The sequence below is a fragment of the Cynara cardunculus genome (assembly GCF_001531365.2).
Source record: "Cynara cardunculus var. scolymus isolate 2C chromosome LG 17, CcrdV1, whole genome shotgun sequence".
Taxonomy (NCBI): Eukaryota; Viridiplantae; Streptophyta; class Magnoliopsida; order Asterales; family Asteraceae; genus Cynara; species Cynara cardunculus.
In genome coordinates this window covers 4,366,237-4,381,286 of record NC_037544.1, presented here as the reverse complement: position 1 = coordinate 4,381,286, position 15,050 = coordinate 4,366,237, and the positions used below count along the sequence as shown (strand labels likewise).

Genomic DNA, 15,050 nt, shown 5'->3' with positions numbered 1-15,050 from the left:
GCATATTCAAGGTTATAAGAATATTTTAATATACCAAAGTATCAACCCGACCAACTCGTACGTGTTGGGTTAGGTTGGGTTGCACTTTGGTTTGGGTTGAATTAAGATTTTTCCAAACCGCAAGCATTAGGTTGGGTTGTTCAAATGTCTTCAACCCAATCAACCCAACCCATGAACACCCATAATAGAACCCATGACATTTACACTCCACCATTTGTGGAATCTAATTTTTTTTTTATTACCAAAACTCAAATAATGATCAAAGAATGAATGAAATTTGGTCGATGAAATTGACTATTCTAATTTCTCCAGATTTCAACGGACCAAACGTAAAAAATGCTACAGATTATCTGTTGGATATATTCTTAAACCTCGTACCAACTTTGAAACTAAAAATGATGTATTATCAAATTTGAAACCAAACCATGTTTCCTCAATTTATTACACACTTGCAAAGGTAGAACACCATGTAAATTGGTAAAAGATTCCCTAGATAGTGCTGTTTCCTAAGGGTGAAGTGGTATCTGTATATGGTGTTTTATGTACTTGTAGATTCATCTTCAAGTTTCCAATATCGGTTGTAAAACCACATTGTGTCGGCCGTCACCGCATACCCGTCTTGGTTCCGGTGCCACGCGTAGTAAGCATGGGTTCGGTTCTTGATGTCGAAAGTGGCATGACCAAAACTGGCTTCTCTGAATGCCGAGTACTCTGGTTGAGGCTCCGTCATGCTACACCACCATTCAACACGATCTCAAGTTAGATTTTTGTACTACCACCAACCGTACCTAATATATCTAACTTGGAAGTGGATTGCAAACCTTTCATTTCTTCCACCCCAAGGGGTAGATAGCAAAGATGTACAAAAAAATCCAAGCCGCGAGTTCGGGCCTAGTAAGCCTGAGACCGGGCCCACCAACTTTTTTACCAAGGCCCGTTAAAGCCCTGCTTGAAAAAAGCCTGATCAAGTCCTTTTTTAACCAAACCTCATCTTTTTTCGCTTACTGAAAAATGGGATTGGAAGACCCTGGCCTGAAAAGCCCGATCAAGCCCTTTTTGAGCTGGACCCTAATTTTTTTTTTGCTTATTGAAAACCGGCTTGGAAGGCCCGGGCCTGAAAAAACCTCAGCCTTGTTCATCTACATATAGAGGGTCTTTCATTGAAAACTCTGCACCCCGAAAGGTAGAGAGATTGTTTTAGTGGCCGTTTCGATCCGTGAAAACCCCCACCCCAAAGGGTAGAAAGGTGGTTTATGTGAAAACCCTGCCTCCGATTCCGAGTGGAATATACCGGGTACGTTAAGATGAGTATATATGGTAACACATTAGACAACATTACTTGGTTGCTAAGCCCTCAAGGTTTCCTCCATCTCCAATGGTTATGTACACCGGTGCCGATTGATCCTTCACCGGTTTGCAAATCCCGTTAACAATATTGTAAGCAATGTTCGATACCCGTTCCTGCATCAATATTTTCAAATTCATTCCCATTTTCTCGTTCTCGTTCCCGTTTTCATATAGCATAACAAAAAAGGACTCACCGAGCGTTCATAGGCATGGACATGACCAGCAAACACGACATCAACTTTGTACTTCACAAACCACGGTTCGTACATCACTCTCATGGTTTCGCCTTCCATATAATGATAGTTATAACTGTTATACCACGGGGAGTGCATAACCACGATCAACCATGGTGTTTCGGTTCGGTTGACTTTCGGTAGTTCCTGCTCGAGCCATTTGTATTGAGGAGTGTATTTACCTGATTAACAACATATGAACGGAATTCAGATATCGGGTTTTCTTTTCTACTTTCTGAAGTTTCAAGAAATCTTTATTTAACGAAAATAAATCGGGAATTCGTTTACGTTACCGTAAGCGGAATACGAAGCCAAAACTATGATATGAGCTGAAGCTCTTTTGATGGAGTACCAAAAGGGAGCAGTGCTCTGTGATGACTTATATGGGACATGATACCTGTGGTTATAAGGCTTGAAAGGTTCATCTTCTCCCTGCAACAAAATTACCAAAAACGGAATCAAGATCTTTTTATATAAGTTTCCCGATTCGGGGTACGAATTTATGAAGGCAACGGAACGTAAACTTTGACTTTTGAAGTCAAATGGGCTCTTATCTTTGAAAAGGTGAGGTTTTAGACTTTTTTTTTATATGGAGGGGGGGAGACCCCTCCTATCAAGCAGAAAAACCAAAAACTCAAGACAAATATGCACTCAGGTGGGGGCGAACCACATCCACCAGAAAAAGCCAAAGAGCCCCGAGAGAAAGAAGGGGGAGAGAGAGAGAGAGCCAACCACAAGAGAGGGGCCCAGGCAGGCAAGACCCGGGCAACCAACGAGGAAGGTTTTAGAAGAGTCAAATGAACTCACTTTCAAGTTTCAACTTCAATCTTGATGCAAAATCTTGAAATTATTCGATAAATGTACATCAAATACATGAACTTATAAAAGAATACAACTAATTGGAACCTTTTCGGTTTCAAATGTCTAACGTAATCAACGACAATCACGTATTCCAGAAGTCTTACGATTGAACTTAGAAGTAAGTTTTGACTTTTGGAGTCAAACGAACTCACTTTCAACTTCGATCTTGATGTGCAATCTTGAAAGTATTCGATAAATGTGTGATAAATACATAAACTTATAATGAATGCAACAAACTGAAACACTTTTGGGTTCAGATATTCAACATAATCAGTGCTAATCAGGTAGTTGGAAAGTCTTAAGATTGACCTTAGAAGTAAACTTTGACTTTTGGAGTCAAACGAACTCACTTTCAACTTCAATCTTGATGTGCAATCTTGAAGTTATTCGATAAATGCGCGTCAAATACACAAATTTATAACGAAAAACAACAATTTGGAACAATTTTGGCTTCGAATTTATAACGTAATCAAAGTCAATTAAGTAACTGAAAAATCTTAAGTTAGACATCATAAGTCCACAAATGCATAAAGAAACTTACTATTTCGGGTGCAAAATCAATTTCATGATTTCCTGCGGTCCATATCCACGGTTGATAAGCCGTACTTCGTTCCGCAAACCTTCCCCACGTATCCCATCTCCGGTTATCATGATTCGGATACTGATCCGCATAAGAAATGTCTCCAACAAACAACACCGTTTGCCCTTTCGTGGGATTCATTTCATAATGCGTAAGCGTGATGTTTGAATCGTAGCTCTGGCCCAAATCGCCTGCAAATCAAAACACAAAATGCTTCAAGGGTTCGAATCAAAATTCGAGTTTTTACCAAAGGCACTTTGGCCTAGCAATATCTGGTGTGAGTTTCATTTGCCGTATATAAATATTATATACTTAAAACGAAGCGAGTTTTTCAACCCTCGTTGAACAAAGATGGTAAGAACACAATACCGATGAGGCCAAAAGTGTAAGGAACATCGGGTCCAACTGCAGGAGGAGTCGTGAACCAGAAAGTTCGTGTTGTGTGTCCAATCCCGACCTCATAGTAGTACTTTGTATCATACTGAGATATCCAAACAAAACCGGTTAATGTGATTCTAGAAACCAATTCGAACTTTTCTACTAATGATATCAATATTAACGCCATGTTTGACAACCAGATGCTAGCTTATTTTCTGAGCTTATTGAAAATACCATCTGTGTTAGACATAAAACCAGTTTTCAAAATCTCCCTGGGCATTTTTCTACTTTATTCCGATTATGCCCCTTATATTTTTCCAATTAATTTTTTAACATATCTTTTTATAGGTCATTTTTCATTGTCGTCTAGCCATAAAACTAGCTTTCAATATCCCTAGGTGTTGTTTTTCCATTTATGCCCCTTTTACCAAACATAACTAGTTTATCAGCTAGCTTATCAACCAACAACCGGCTTTTTAGTCAACAGCTAATTTTTCAGCCAACAGCTAGCTTATCGGTTAGTTTACGGAACATGAAACTAACTGGGTGGATGGAAGAATGAATTGAAATGATTACCTGCAAATGAGAAATATTGCAATGATGGATGAAGCCAGAGGAATAATTATAGAATCTGTAAGTGGTTAGAAAGCCTTGAGCCTTCCTCTTTGCTGTTTTGGTGTCTGAAGTCCAATAAAAAACTGTATTTGAACCAGGTTCATCCATGGTCACCCATGACACAATCATTGCCTTTCCCACATGATCCCCTTGTGTTATATGAACCTTAAACAATCACCAAAAATATACCAACTTTATTACATAAGCAGGAAACAAAAAAAAATAATACAACATTGGGTCTTTTTTTGGTATTCTCAATTTCTTTTTTTATTAACCCGCTGTTCGAGACGACTAATTTCAGGAGTCATCGAATTTGAACCTCCGTGGCCGTAAGGGGATTTATTCCTTCTTAGATTTGAACTTGGAACTCCAGGCACACTTTTGACCTTTGGAGCATATGCTCAAACCAATCAGACACCACCTTTTTTGTTGGAATTCTCAATCTTTTTGATCCAATTCTTGATTTTTTGGGTTTCTTCAAGTAATTGTGAAAATGCAAATGGGTTGCTTGAACTAATAAAACCCAATAAAATTTGCAAAATGGGTTTTGAAATTTGATTAAAAAACCCATCAATATTCATCTTAAATTAGGAAAAATAACCACAAGATAGATGTTGTCCGATTGGTTTGAGCTTGAGCTACAAAGATCAAGAGTACTGGGCTCATGTTCAAATCCAAAGAGAAATAAAATGTTCAAATCCAAAGAGAAATAAAAATCCCTCGTAGTGACGGAAACACGGTGACTCCACACTACCCACAAAGCAAGTGTTCGGATTAGTCTGCTAACATAACGGTTGGATATCCATGTTAATAAAAAAAATAGGAAAAATGAAAATGGAGTAAAACATACCTGTTGAGGCGCATTATAGCCTGGAGGCGTACTGAAGACATCACTATCCAGAGGCATATCAATGGTTTTCTCAACTTTTCTCACAAAGCTGCTGGTTAAGCCTCCATCAACAATCAGAGCTGATTTCAACACCAAAACCGCAAGAAGAGAAGCAAGAACAGTGTAGCAGAAGACACCCATCTTATCCTACGCACCTCACTGCCTCTTTCAGAGGCTTAACCTACACCAAACTAGAAATCTCCCCTCCCACAGTATTTATAGGATGAGGTTTTGAAAATCTGAAGGGGAATATGCAAAGAAGATATTCGAGAATTTGTCAACCATCTTTAATGACAACTAAAACCCTGATGGCTTATTCTATTAAGTCGCCTGTGATCTCGATGCTTATTCCCTAATTTTAAGGAGGGGATCATGTGTGTATATTTATATCTACACACTCCAATTTTGAATTTCTTCTGTCAATTTATTTTAAAGTGTAAATTATACCAACATTTTCACGTGGTCTGCTCAAAATTTGGATATAATTCGGTTTTTTTCAAATTTCTAAGTACATTGATTATCTTCGTGGTTTGTATTTTGTTTCGACCTGTTTTTGTCTGTAACGAGGTTAACTCAAGGGTATTATAGTTAATTTATTTATTAATTAAAAACTCTTTTTAAACGACTATGTAGACGATGTCAAGTGTTCGTTCCCTCTGACCTGCACCTACAAAACATCTCTCTCCCTTACTATATTATAAAATATTTGACAAAAACTCTTAAAAGCTATTTTTTATGCATAAAATATTGTTTATTAATGTATGTTACTTAAAACTCAAGATTACAAGTAGATTGTGCGTAAATACAACTTATTAAAGTTACATATCTGAATTCGTGTAACTAACTGTAGATAAACATAATCAAATACATGATACAACATATCATTTTAAATATAAAAAATCTAAAATATAATTAGGATAATCATTGAGTTCCAACAGAATACTAAATTATTATCTTTTATAAAATTTTATATTATTAAACCAAAAATAAATTATTTAATTATTAAACTTAAATTAAATTATAATAAAAAAATAACTTACATAACAAATGAAAATTTTTAAATAGTTGATTTGATATTGAAATTGATATATATTTTTTTCAAAATTTTATAATATCTTCAAATTTATATTTTATTCAAAAATAAAACCATTATTGTTTTTTTAAAAACACATGATCTATCTATATTGTATTATAAAACATTTGACAAAAATTCTTAAAAATCATTCTTTATGCATGAAGTACTGTGTATTAATGCATATTACTTAAAATTTAAGATTACAAGTAAATTATGCATAAGTACAACTTATTAAAGCTCTATTTTTTAATTCGTATAACTAACTGTAGACAAACATAATCAAATACAAGATAAACATCTCAATTTTTAAATATATAAAAAACTAAAATATAATTAAGATAATCATTGAGTTCTAACAGAATCATTATCTTTATAAAATTTTATTGTTAAGCCAAAAATAAATTACTTCACTAAATTATAAAAACATTATATTTCTCAAAACCACATAAACCGTATTATATCAACAGAGACAAAAAAACAAAACGAAACATTAAAATAAAGATATATTTCGCTGCATTGTGCAAGTACCCTTCTAGTTTTTTTGAAATAAGAACCTCGGTAACGTGACATAAAGACGACTTCTTCTTATTTATATTTAATTATTAATTCTTATTGATGAAATTTCATTCTACATTGTAAACCTAAACTAAAAATGAATTAACCGAAATTTGAATATGGTTCATTTTTTTAAATTTTTAAATACATTGATTATCTTCGTGGTTTGTATTTTGTTTCATCTATTCTTGTCCCTAACGAAGTTAATCGTAAGAATATTATATTTAATTTATTTATTAATTAAAAACTTTTTTTAAACGACTATATAGACGATGCCAAATGACAAGTGTTCCTTCTCTCTCATCCTCACCTACAACCTCAGACACACACACTCTCTCTCTCTATTGATACCACTTAATTTTTAAGTAATTAATATTAAGTTGAATATCACATAACTTGTCATATCAGTACGGTAATCGGTTAATACTTCAATCGTTTATCCGAGTACTTAAATGTTTAAAACTTTACATTTTAGGTATCAAAATAAAAGTTTTGAAAGTACATTACCCGAAATAAAAATCAAGTTAAAATATGTTACTTTTTCATACAATTTACCCTTTAAAAAACTTTGTTATACTTTTCAAGAATCAATTAATATTTGTAAAAAAATGTTTCTTTTTATCTACAATCAAATCAAGATCATAACTTTTTATAAATTTAGAGATTGTTTATGTATTGGTGGAGATGTAAAATTTTGTTATAAATCGAAAATTACATATTTTATATAATTACTTGTTTTAAAAAATAAAATCTGAAATCTATTATATATTCTGCATATATATATATATATATATATATATATATATATTATCAAAATAGGTACATGCATACCTACATACATAGGTCCACCCATGCCTCTAAAGTCAAAAGTCAATGGAGTCTTGATGATAGTAGTTCAAAACATTGAAAGGGGACCTAAAATTTCTCAACATAATCTTTATATTTTGATAAATTTATATTAATTTGGACAAAAAATTGATCATCAATAATCTTAACTGTCAGAATTTTTGGATACGGTGATACCATATAAAATGATTGTACCTTTCACAAACCTATTTTTTTACCTTATCATGAAGGAACAATATGGTGAAACGTGCCACCTAACCACCCCTATAGGGTCCCGTCTATGCCGTCCTCATATGAAACCTATCTTCAAGGACGCCATATGAGGTGGAATTTTTGGCTCACTCGGCAAGCGAGGGCCTAGGATCGAAATTAAAACCTATTTTATATTTAGTCATCCTACTATTTATCAAATGAACTACACGTATAATTTGGTAATTGATTAGAATACTTTAATAAGTCTGTATAAATTCGATAGCGAGCTATCAAACTTTTATATATATAAAAAAAAGTTTGATAGCTCACTATTACTTAATAAATTCATGTTAGTTCAATTTTTAAGAATATATATATATATATATATATATATATAGAGAGGTGGAGGTTCAAATAAAAATCATCCAATTTGTATAAACCGTGAAAACCACATTCAACCAATCATAATTTTTTATTTTGTTTTGATTAATTTTTTTTTTGTGGAGGGTGTTAATCATGGATATTATCGTCTTCATTATTTTAATTTTAGAGAAATACATGAAACAGTTTCATTAAATATTATATGAAACAATTTCATAACTATATATGAAACAAATTCATCAAAAAAAAATATTATATGAAAAAATTTCACAAGATTAAACAACTTTATGAAAAAATTTCATAAGATTAAACAATGAAATGGACGTATGAGCGTGATTTGTACGGTTTACACAAATGAGGACGATTTTCATTTAATCGCTCCTCTGTATATATGATTGGAATGAAACGAAGAGACGTCGATTAATAAATGGTGTGGAAAAATTGACTCCGTTTTTTGCTGGGTGGGAACGAAAGATACCCATGACATCCGTTCACATTGTCAACGACAAAAAGTTATTGATTATTTTGGAGTAAACTACACATTTGGTCCATATACTTTGTTAAAAGTAACATTTTTCATCTCTATGTTTTCGAAATTACAAAATGACCAAACCATTATTGTTTGCAAAAACATCTAGATGTGGTCCCTTTCGTTCTTTTATCGATTTTTTTTGTCTTTTACTTCTTGATTAGGTAAAAGACAAAAAAATGATGAAAATGCTTCTTATATTTAACGGAATTTTTTTAACAATTGTTAGAAAAAGAAACTAATTCTGGACGTTTTCGCAAATCATAATAATCATCTTGTAGTTTCAAAACTGTAAGGATAAAAATGTTATTTTTGACAAACCACGTGGACCAAATTTGTGGTTTACTCACTTTATAAGCTATGAAGTGGCCTCTGCTACGGAGGATGGGGGGAAACAACTGACCGGGTGATGGAGGATATAAAACCCATGATGGATGGGTAAGACCGAAAACTCGGTCCGCACTAACATATAATTAAATCAAACCATATTTTAACTCTAAATATTTAGATCAGTTTGTATTTCGAATAACCCAGAGATTCTGAAGAACAGTAAAAAAAATCTCGAGTGCTCTTACAAAGTTGCAAGGCTCGAACTGTTTTTAACTTTTGTTCTTCTCAGAGGTGGATTTAAATTTTTTAATAAAGAAGCTATTAACACATAGCTATCCATAAGCAGTGTTAGTAAGAACATCTCCAACAACCATGTAAAATGGAACCAAAGGGCCTTTGGCCTAGCGGTATCGTAGTATTTGGCCTTCTAGGAGGTCAGGGGTTCAAACCTCACCATAGGTGAGAAGGGTGTGTGAGTTTATTTGTTACATTTGCCGTATATAAATATTATATACTTCAACAAAAAAAACCCATGTAAAATGGAGAAAAGAGGTATTTTAACAATTTTTTATTCCAACAACTATGTTATCTTGTATGCTAAAATAGAGAAAAAAATAGAGAAATTGTAAAAATCTCTAAATTTAGAGAGAAATTATTATTTTAATACTTTCCACCAGTACAAGATATTAATGATAAATGTTTACTAGAGAAAAATAATATTTTATTAAATGTATTGAAAATATTTTAATAATACAGTTAATGTTAGAATTGTAAAAATAGAGTAGTTGAAGTTGGATGTAATTTTTTTAGGGATTTTGACTTTTAATACTTTATTTTAGAAAAAAAATTAGCATAGTTGTTGGAGATGCTCTAATAAAGCTATAAAACATTTCAAAACTGTAACGTTACAATAAAACGACAACATTACATGTATTTTTACGCCTTAACTAAATTATGATAAAATTGGCTCGTTTTTGTATATCACTAGGTAATTATAACACAAGTGTGCACAAAAGGACGAAGGACCGAAACCAACACGATGATCGGGATTTCGAGCCCAAACCGGATAAAGTTCTTGCACCCGTTATTAAGCAGAGTGAAAGTCGTTATATATGAAGAAAAAAAGTACATACATAGAAGGAGGTTCATTTAGTAACCTTACATATTTTTAGAAACGTATGAATCATCCTTTTTGTGAGTATTATGATGAATAATATGATAAAATATTCATGATAAATGTCGTGACAAATATTTCTGATGAATAATAAATACTCACAAAAACAGGTGGTTATTATGTCCTAAAATATATAATGTTCCTAAATAAATTTGCGCCTACATACATATAGACACAAAATAGGGCCCTTGCTTTGTCGGGCCTGAATGATTGCTAAATTCGGATCCAAAACCAGTTAAGAATCGAAACCAGGTACTAGAGAACTGGGACCTTTTTTTTATGCTTTGAACCGGGACCGAGCATCTCAATTTTTTTCTTTTGAAGTATATAATATTTATATAAAATAAATCAACGCACACACGTTTCTCACATTTAGTGAGAATTGAATCACAGTCGAATGAACTTATTTTTGTAAGCAGATTCTTTTTGGGGAATGAAAGATGCACCCGCTAAACTTCGAAAGGTACATTGGGCTGTTAGAAAATACTAGGAACATCAAACCAAAAAAAATATGTTCAAAATCAACAAAAAGAACCCAAAACATTCTCGAAATCAACCAAAAAAAATAAAATCCCAAAAAATCAACCAAAAAACTAAAAATATCCTTTGAAACGGTGGAATTCGGTTCAAAAGACATCACACGACTTTGCGGACCTTTGATCCACCTTAAAGATGCATCTACTCAACAAAAATCTTGAATCAATCACCGACCCCAAATCTCTTGGAAGGCTGGGGCTCTACATACTCACAGGCTAAAGGCCTTTTGATAGGCATCTCTAATGTTAACCTAATCTGAAAGGCAAAAATGCATAGGGTTCCATCTAAATGTACACAACAGTTAGGGTCACTGAGTTTATTAGGGTTGATTTCTTGCAATCACAATTTGTCGCGACTAGTTTAAACGAACACCCTTAAAAAATGAATTATATATGTTGCTTAATTTTGTCATTATGGCTCCCAAATCTGTAATCTATCATCTTGAAAGACTTTTTGATTAAGCATTAAATCATGGTGCAAACGAGAATGTCTGAGCAAAAAGGATTAATCAGAATAAGAAATTTGGAAAGCCATAATCGTTAGGGTTGCGTTTGGTATTACCAGACAAGACGGAAGGATAAAACTCGATGCCCCATGTTTGGCAGAACATGGGACAAGGACAATAACTAAGACTGGATGAGACAAAGTGAAACAAGATGGACGAGACATAAACTAAAAAAAAAGATATTAATTACCCTCATTTGATGTAACCCTAATATAATATTTGTCTTGTCCAGTCCAGTACAATCATATTTGCCTACCAAACGCTCTGATATTGGGACACATGAGAAAAGCTGATGCATAATCTTTCGCTCTCTTGTTATCGAATCATATGTAACACTCAGTAGCCCAAAGCAACTGATTGACTAAATAACCTTAAAATCAACTTAAAACCACAATATAAGTTATTTCAAAAATATGCTCTTCAACTTTTAACTTATAAAGAGTTCATAAATATACTCTTAAAAAATGTCATAAATGTCTTAATAAAGACTTTATTTAAAAAATATCCAAAAAAATCTTGTTAGACTGCAATACATACGTTCTATCATCATGTTCTCACACATTTACCTTTATATAGAACATACAGTTTTATGGTCTTATAAACTTCAGCATATTTAACATACCATAATAACCAATTTTATGGACAGGACGGGGTAACGTGATCCTCGACCCGCCCCATCCCCGTATATTAAATATATTATAATAACCAATTTTAGTATCTTTTAGATTTAGAAAAAGTATTTTCACATTTCTTCTTGTATACACTTTTTTAGATAAAAAAACATGGAGGGTCGAAAGAGTTTGATCAAGCAATTACGTATAATATTGTGATTTTGTTCACTTATAAATATTTGATACCACATAAAAGCAAAATTTTGGAAATATATGAGATTCAAACATGTATCATTTTGGATCGACTATGGTGATCAACACATTTAATTTAAAATATCTCAAATAAATGGAAAAAAAAATCTCAGATTCCCCTTTAGAGACAGAGATGTGATCGTATACCCTAGTGGGGGACGGGGCTCTATTCCCATGCCTATCTTCATCCGTTTGGACCTACGGTTGGTCGAGTTAGGGGTGTAAACAAGTCAAGCTTTTAACGAGCTACTTGAGCTCGAGCACATTTTTTTGAGCTTGATAATTCTTGAGCTCGAGTCGATTTCGAGCACGAATAGAACTTTTCTAACTTAACGAGATGAGCTCCATAACACAAATGTTCAACTTGGCTCGTACAAAAACTCGATTAAATACTTCGAGTCGAGCCGAACCGTGTCAGTCGAGCATCCACTTTTTCAAGCCAAACATGCTCAAATATTCATGTAAAAATATAAAAATTGTTAACCTCGAGCCAATAAACGAGTAAACGATCACGAGTTCAAGCCTATAAACGAGAATCGATCTCAAGTTCGATAAGTTAAAAAAGTTTCTAGCTCGAGCCCTACATTGAAAAAGCAATCGAGCTCGAGCCAGGTATTATTTTCTAAAGCCAAGCTCGAATAACCTACTACTCGACTTGGCTTGTTTACACCCGTAGGTCCAGTCATAAGAAAACCAAACAAACTCAATAAATCTCGTATAGATACGATCGCTTAGACCTTTCATATACTTACTGTTTCCATAAATAAACGAATTTTTATTACCAAAAGGTTGTCATACAAATTGTTGTACCACTTCACAGGCTGTCCCTATTACGATACTTCTTATTAGCACAAAAAATGGTGGACGCAATGCTGCAAAAAACGCCATTTCCAATCATTCTCATCTATATATATAACATTGTCCAAATTGATGGGGGGTAAAATAGTAAACTTACAGATGCAACTATGCACAAACAGCATGACTGCTGGCTTCTTTTTTCTTTATTTAAAGATGGGCATCTCATCATTCCTCTTCAGTACCGAGTAATGCGAACGAGAAGGGGGCGAATTTGTACCCGTCTCCTTCGTAAAACTTGTTTTGGAACTCCACCCAGTGGAGCCTTAACGCGTGTAGGAATGCACTCAACGTTTCCATCACTAGCAACACCCCCACGGTTGCAAAGATAAACACAATGATACCCACGATAAGGATAATCACGTTATTGTACCTGTGGATCAAAAATGTTTGTTGAGTAAAAGAATGACTCGATGTCGTGCTTGTTATTTCAATAAAACCAAACCAACACAGTATCTTCCATTCGAAAGTAAGATCTGGGAGGGGTAGGAAGTATAGCGATCCTACCTCAACCACTGGGATCAAGAGGTTTTTTTTTTTTGTGAAGACCCCCGACTTATAAAAAAAGTAGAGGTGTGTGCAAGCAGGCAATATGATAGGTGCTCGGAAAATAAAACAGAGAGAATAAAGATTAAATGGTGTGTAAGCGGAAATGTAATCAAATAAAACATGTATTACAGGTAGAAACTAACGTACATAACAACTTAAACATGCAGGTAAGACTAATAAGAACCGACCACGAATCAACTAAAACTACAAGAACCTATAGGACACCACAATTATGATTTCTTCAAACAACAGTTGTGTTTGAGCAAAGGGTCCCCCCCCCCCTACCCCCCACAAAAAAAGGCAGTCCACACCACCTCGCCCCAAGAGCATCATGTGAGAGGCAAATCAGGTAGAAAGCGGCCTGCTAGGCAACCTAGGGGGTTTACTAAACGCTTACCCGGTAAGTGCTTACCGGGTAATTTTCCTTACTGGATGAACATGGCAAAGGCCGAGAACCTTAACCGGTAAGAGCAAGAACAAGGATGGAGAGTCTTATCCAATAAGTGAGGCGGACGACTCTTACCTGGGTGGCATTTGGGTAAACGGCTCCTTAGTTAAGAGCTCACTGTCCACAAGGAAACCAATCCCCAAAAGAACTATTAACTCCCACAATTAGGTTGCGAGACTCGAACCCTCGCATGTTTGTTAAAGTATACCCATCCAACTGTTGTGTTCAAACCAGCATTTTGCCATGTATACAATACAACCATCCCAAAATAAACGAGCATCTTGATCCACCAATTTTAAAGCAGAGTCACTTAATTAGCTAAAAGTGATGATTCAGATAGAAACGTGGAATTGAACATTTTAACTAAAATAACAGAAACAAGGATGTGCACATTGCTTTAATTTGAATAATCAAAACAAAAAACAAAAGGTTTGTGCAATCTGGGATGGAATTAAAAGTTATTTATTTACTTGCTTTTTTTAAAATTCTGTAGATTGGTCCTTGTAAAGCATGCTCTTTAAGAAACAATAGTAAATCACCTACACTCCATAAGTTGAACAAGATAGAAGGCATAAAAAACTATTAGACCAGAAGTAGGACCATGGCTAGTAGCCATAAGAAGAAACAACTCACCCCCAAGCAAGAAGAAGAACCTTCTCATAGAACACAGTTGACAACTCTGAATGCGCCAAGCTGAAAGACAAGTGCCCTTATCAGTTGAGATTGAATCACATAATAGTAGAAAATATGGGAGTCGAAGTTAATGTCAGTTATCAAAATTTAAGATTTGAGAATATTAAAATTTCAGGGTGCAAACATCATTGTTTGTGGTTGTTCCTTTCATATACCACATTTCCTCTTGCAATCTATCATTTTCTCATCGATGTGGGATAACCAAAACCACCACAACTCAAGATTTGAGAATACTGAACTTTCATGGTGCCACATCATTGTTTTTGGTTGTTTCTTTTATAATATAAAGGATATTACTACCTCAAAAAGGGTAACGGACTATAATGTCTTGTTTCAAGAGCCAGATCATGGTTCGGGTAGAATACCTGAGTGCCCATAAACGAAGGTATGAAGCTGTATTTGATACTGCCCCGAGTACAAACTCTATTGTATGGATGAGTTGATGAACAAATACTTCACTGAACTCAAATCCTTCATGATCATGGGGATCATGACCTGCCTCCACCTGCAAGGAGTCTTCTGTGCCTTCAAGGGCTGTGTAGGACTCACCTTGGTGTGTCTGGAAGGTCATGAAAAACAAGGTGCAAAAGGGAAAAGAGTAAGATAATAGGGTCA

At 34.3% G+C, this 15,050-nt stretch overlaps 2 protein-coding genes across 3 annotated transcripts in view; both read right to left on the bottom strand.

Annotated features, from left to right (window-relative positions):
- Window positions 1–362: 362 nt before the first annotated feature.
- Window positions 363–5,249, bottom strand: LOC112500623 (purple acid phosphatase-like). The gene is made up of 8 exons (XM_025104145.1): window positions 4,865–5,249; window positions 3,976–4,179; window positions 3,391–3,502; window positions 2,983–3,212; window positions 1,874–2,012; window positions 1,542–1,762; window positions 1,340–1,461; window positions 363–731 (listed from the first exon to the last, which is right to left on the bottom strand). The coding sequence occupies exons 1-8, from the start codon at window positions 5,042–5,044 to the stop codon at window positions 539–541; spliced, it is 1,401 nt and encodes a 466-aa protein (XP_024959913.1). The 5' UTR covers window positions 5,045–5,249; the 3' UTR covers window positions 363–538.
- A 7,379-nt stretch (window positions 5,250–12,628) lies between these two features.
- Window positions 12,629–15,050, bottom strand: part of LOC112501039 (V-type proton ATPase subunit a2-like) — a 16,418-nt gene continuing 13,996 nt past the window's right edge. Inside the window, exons 16-19 of one of the 2 annotated variants that reach the window (XR_003067406.1) lie at window positions 14,801–14,994; window positions 14,376–14,435; window positions 12,846–13,118; window positions 12,629–12,762 (exon numbers count right to left, since the gene is read on the bottom strand). Coding sequence is in view for 1 of the 2 variants with exons in the window: in XM_025104676.1 (XP_024960444.1) it covers window positions 12,914–13,118; window positions 14,376–14,435; window positions 14,801–14,994 (459 nt within the window). In the remaining variant the exon portion in view is untranslated. Of the gene's footprint in view, window positions 13,119–14,375; window positions 14,436–14,800; window positions 14,995–15,050 lie in introns of both variants that reach the window. The other variant, XM_025104676.1, reaches the window with a different exon arrangement.

What these genes read in the sequence shown, in the direction of transcription:
- LOC112500623 (XM_025104145.1), bottom strand. Translation starts at nt 5,044, where the DNA reads ATGGGTGTCTTCTGCTACACTGTTCTTGCTTCTCTTCTTGCGGTTTTG. An exon ending in GCAATATTTCTCATTTGCAG is followed by an intron (nt 3,503 to 3,975) that starts GTAATCATTTCA and finishes TGGATATCTCAG; the next exon opens with TATGATACAAAGTACTACTA. An exon ending in CTTGAGGGCTTAGCAACCAA is followed by an intron (nt 732 to 1,339) that starts GTAATGTTGTCT and finishes ATGGTGGTGTAG; the next exon opens with CATGACGGAGCCTCAACCAG.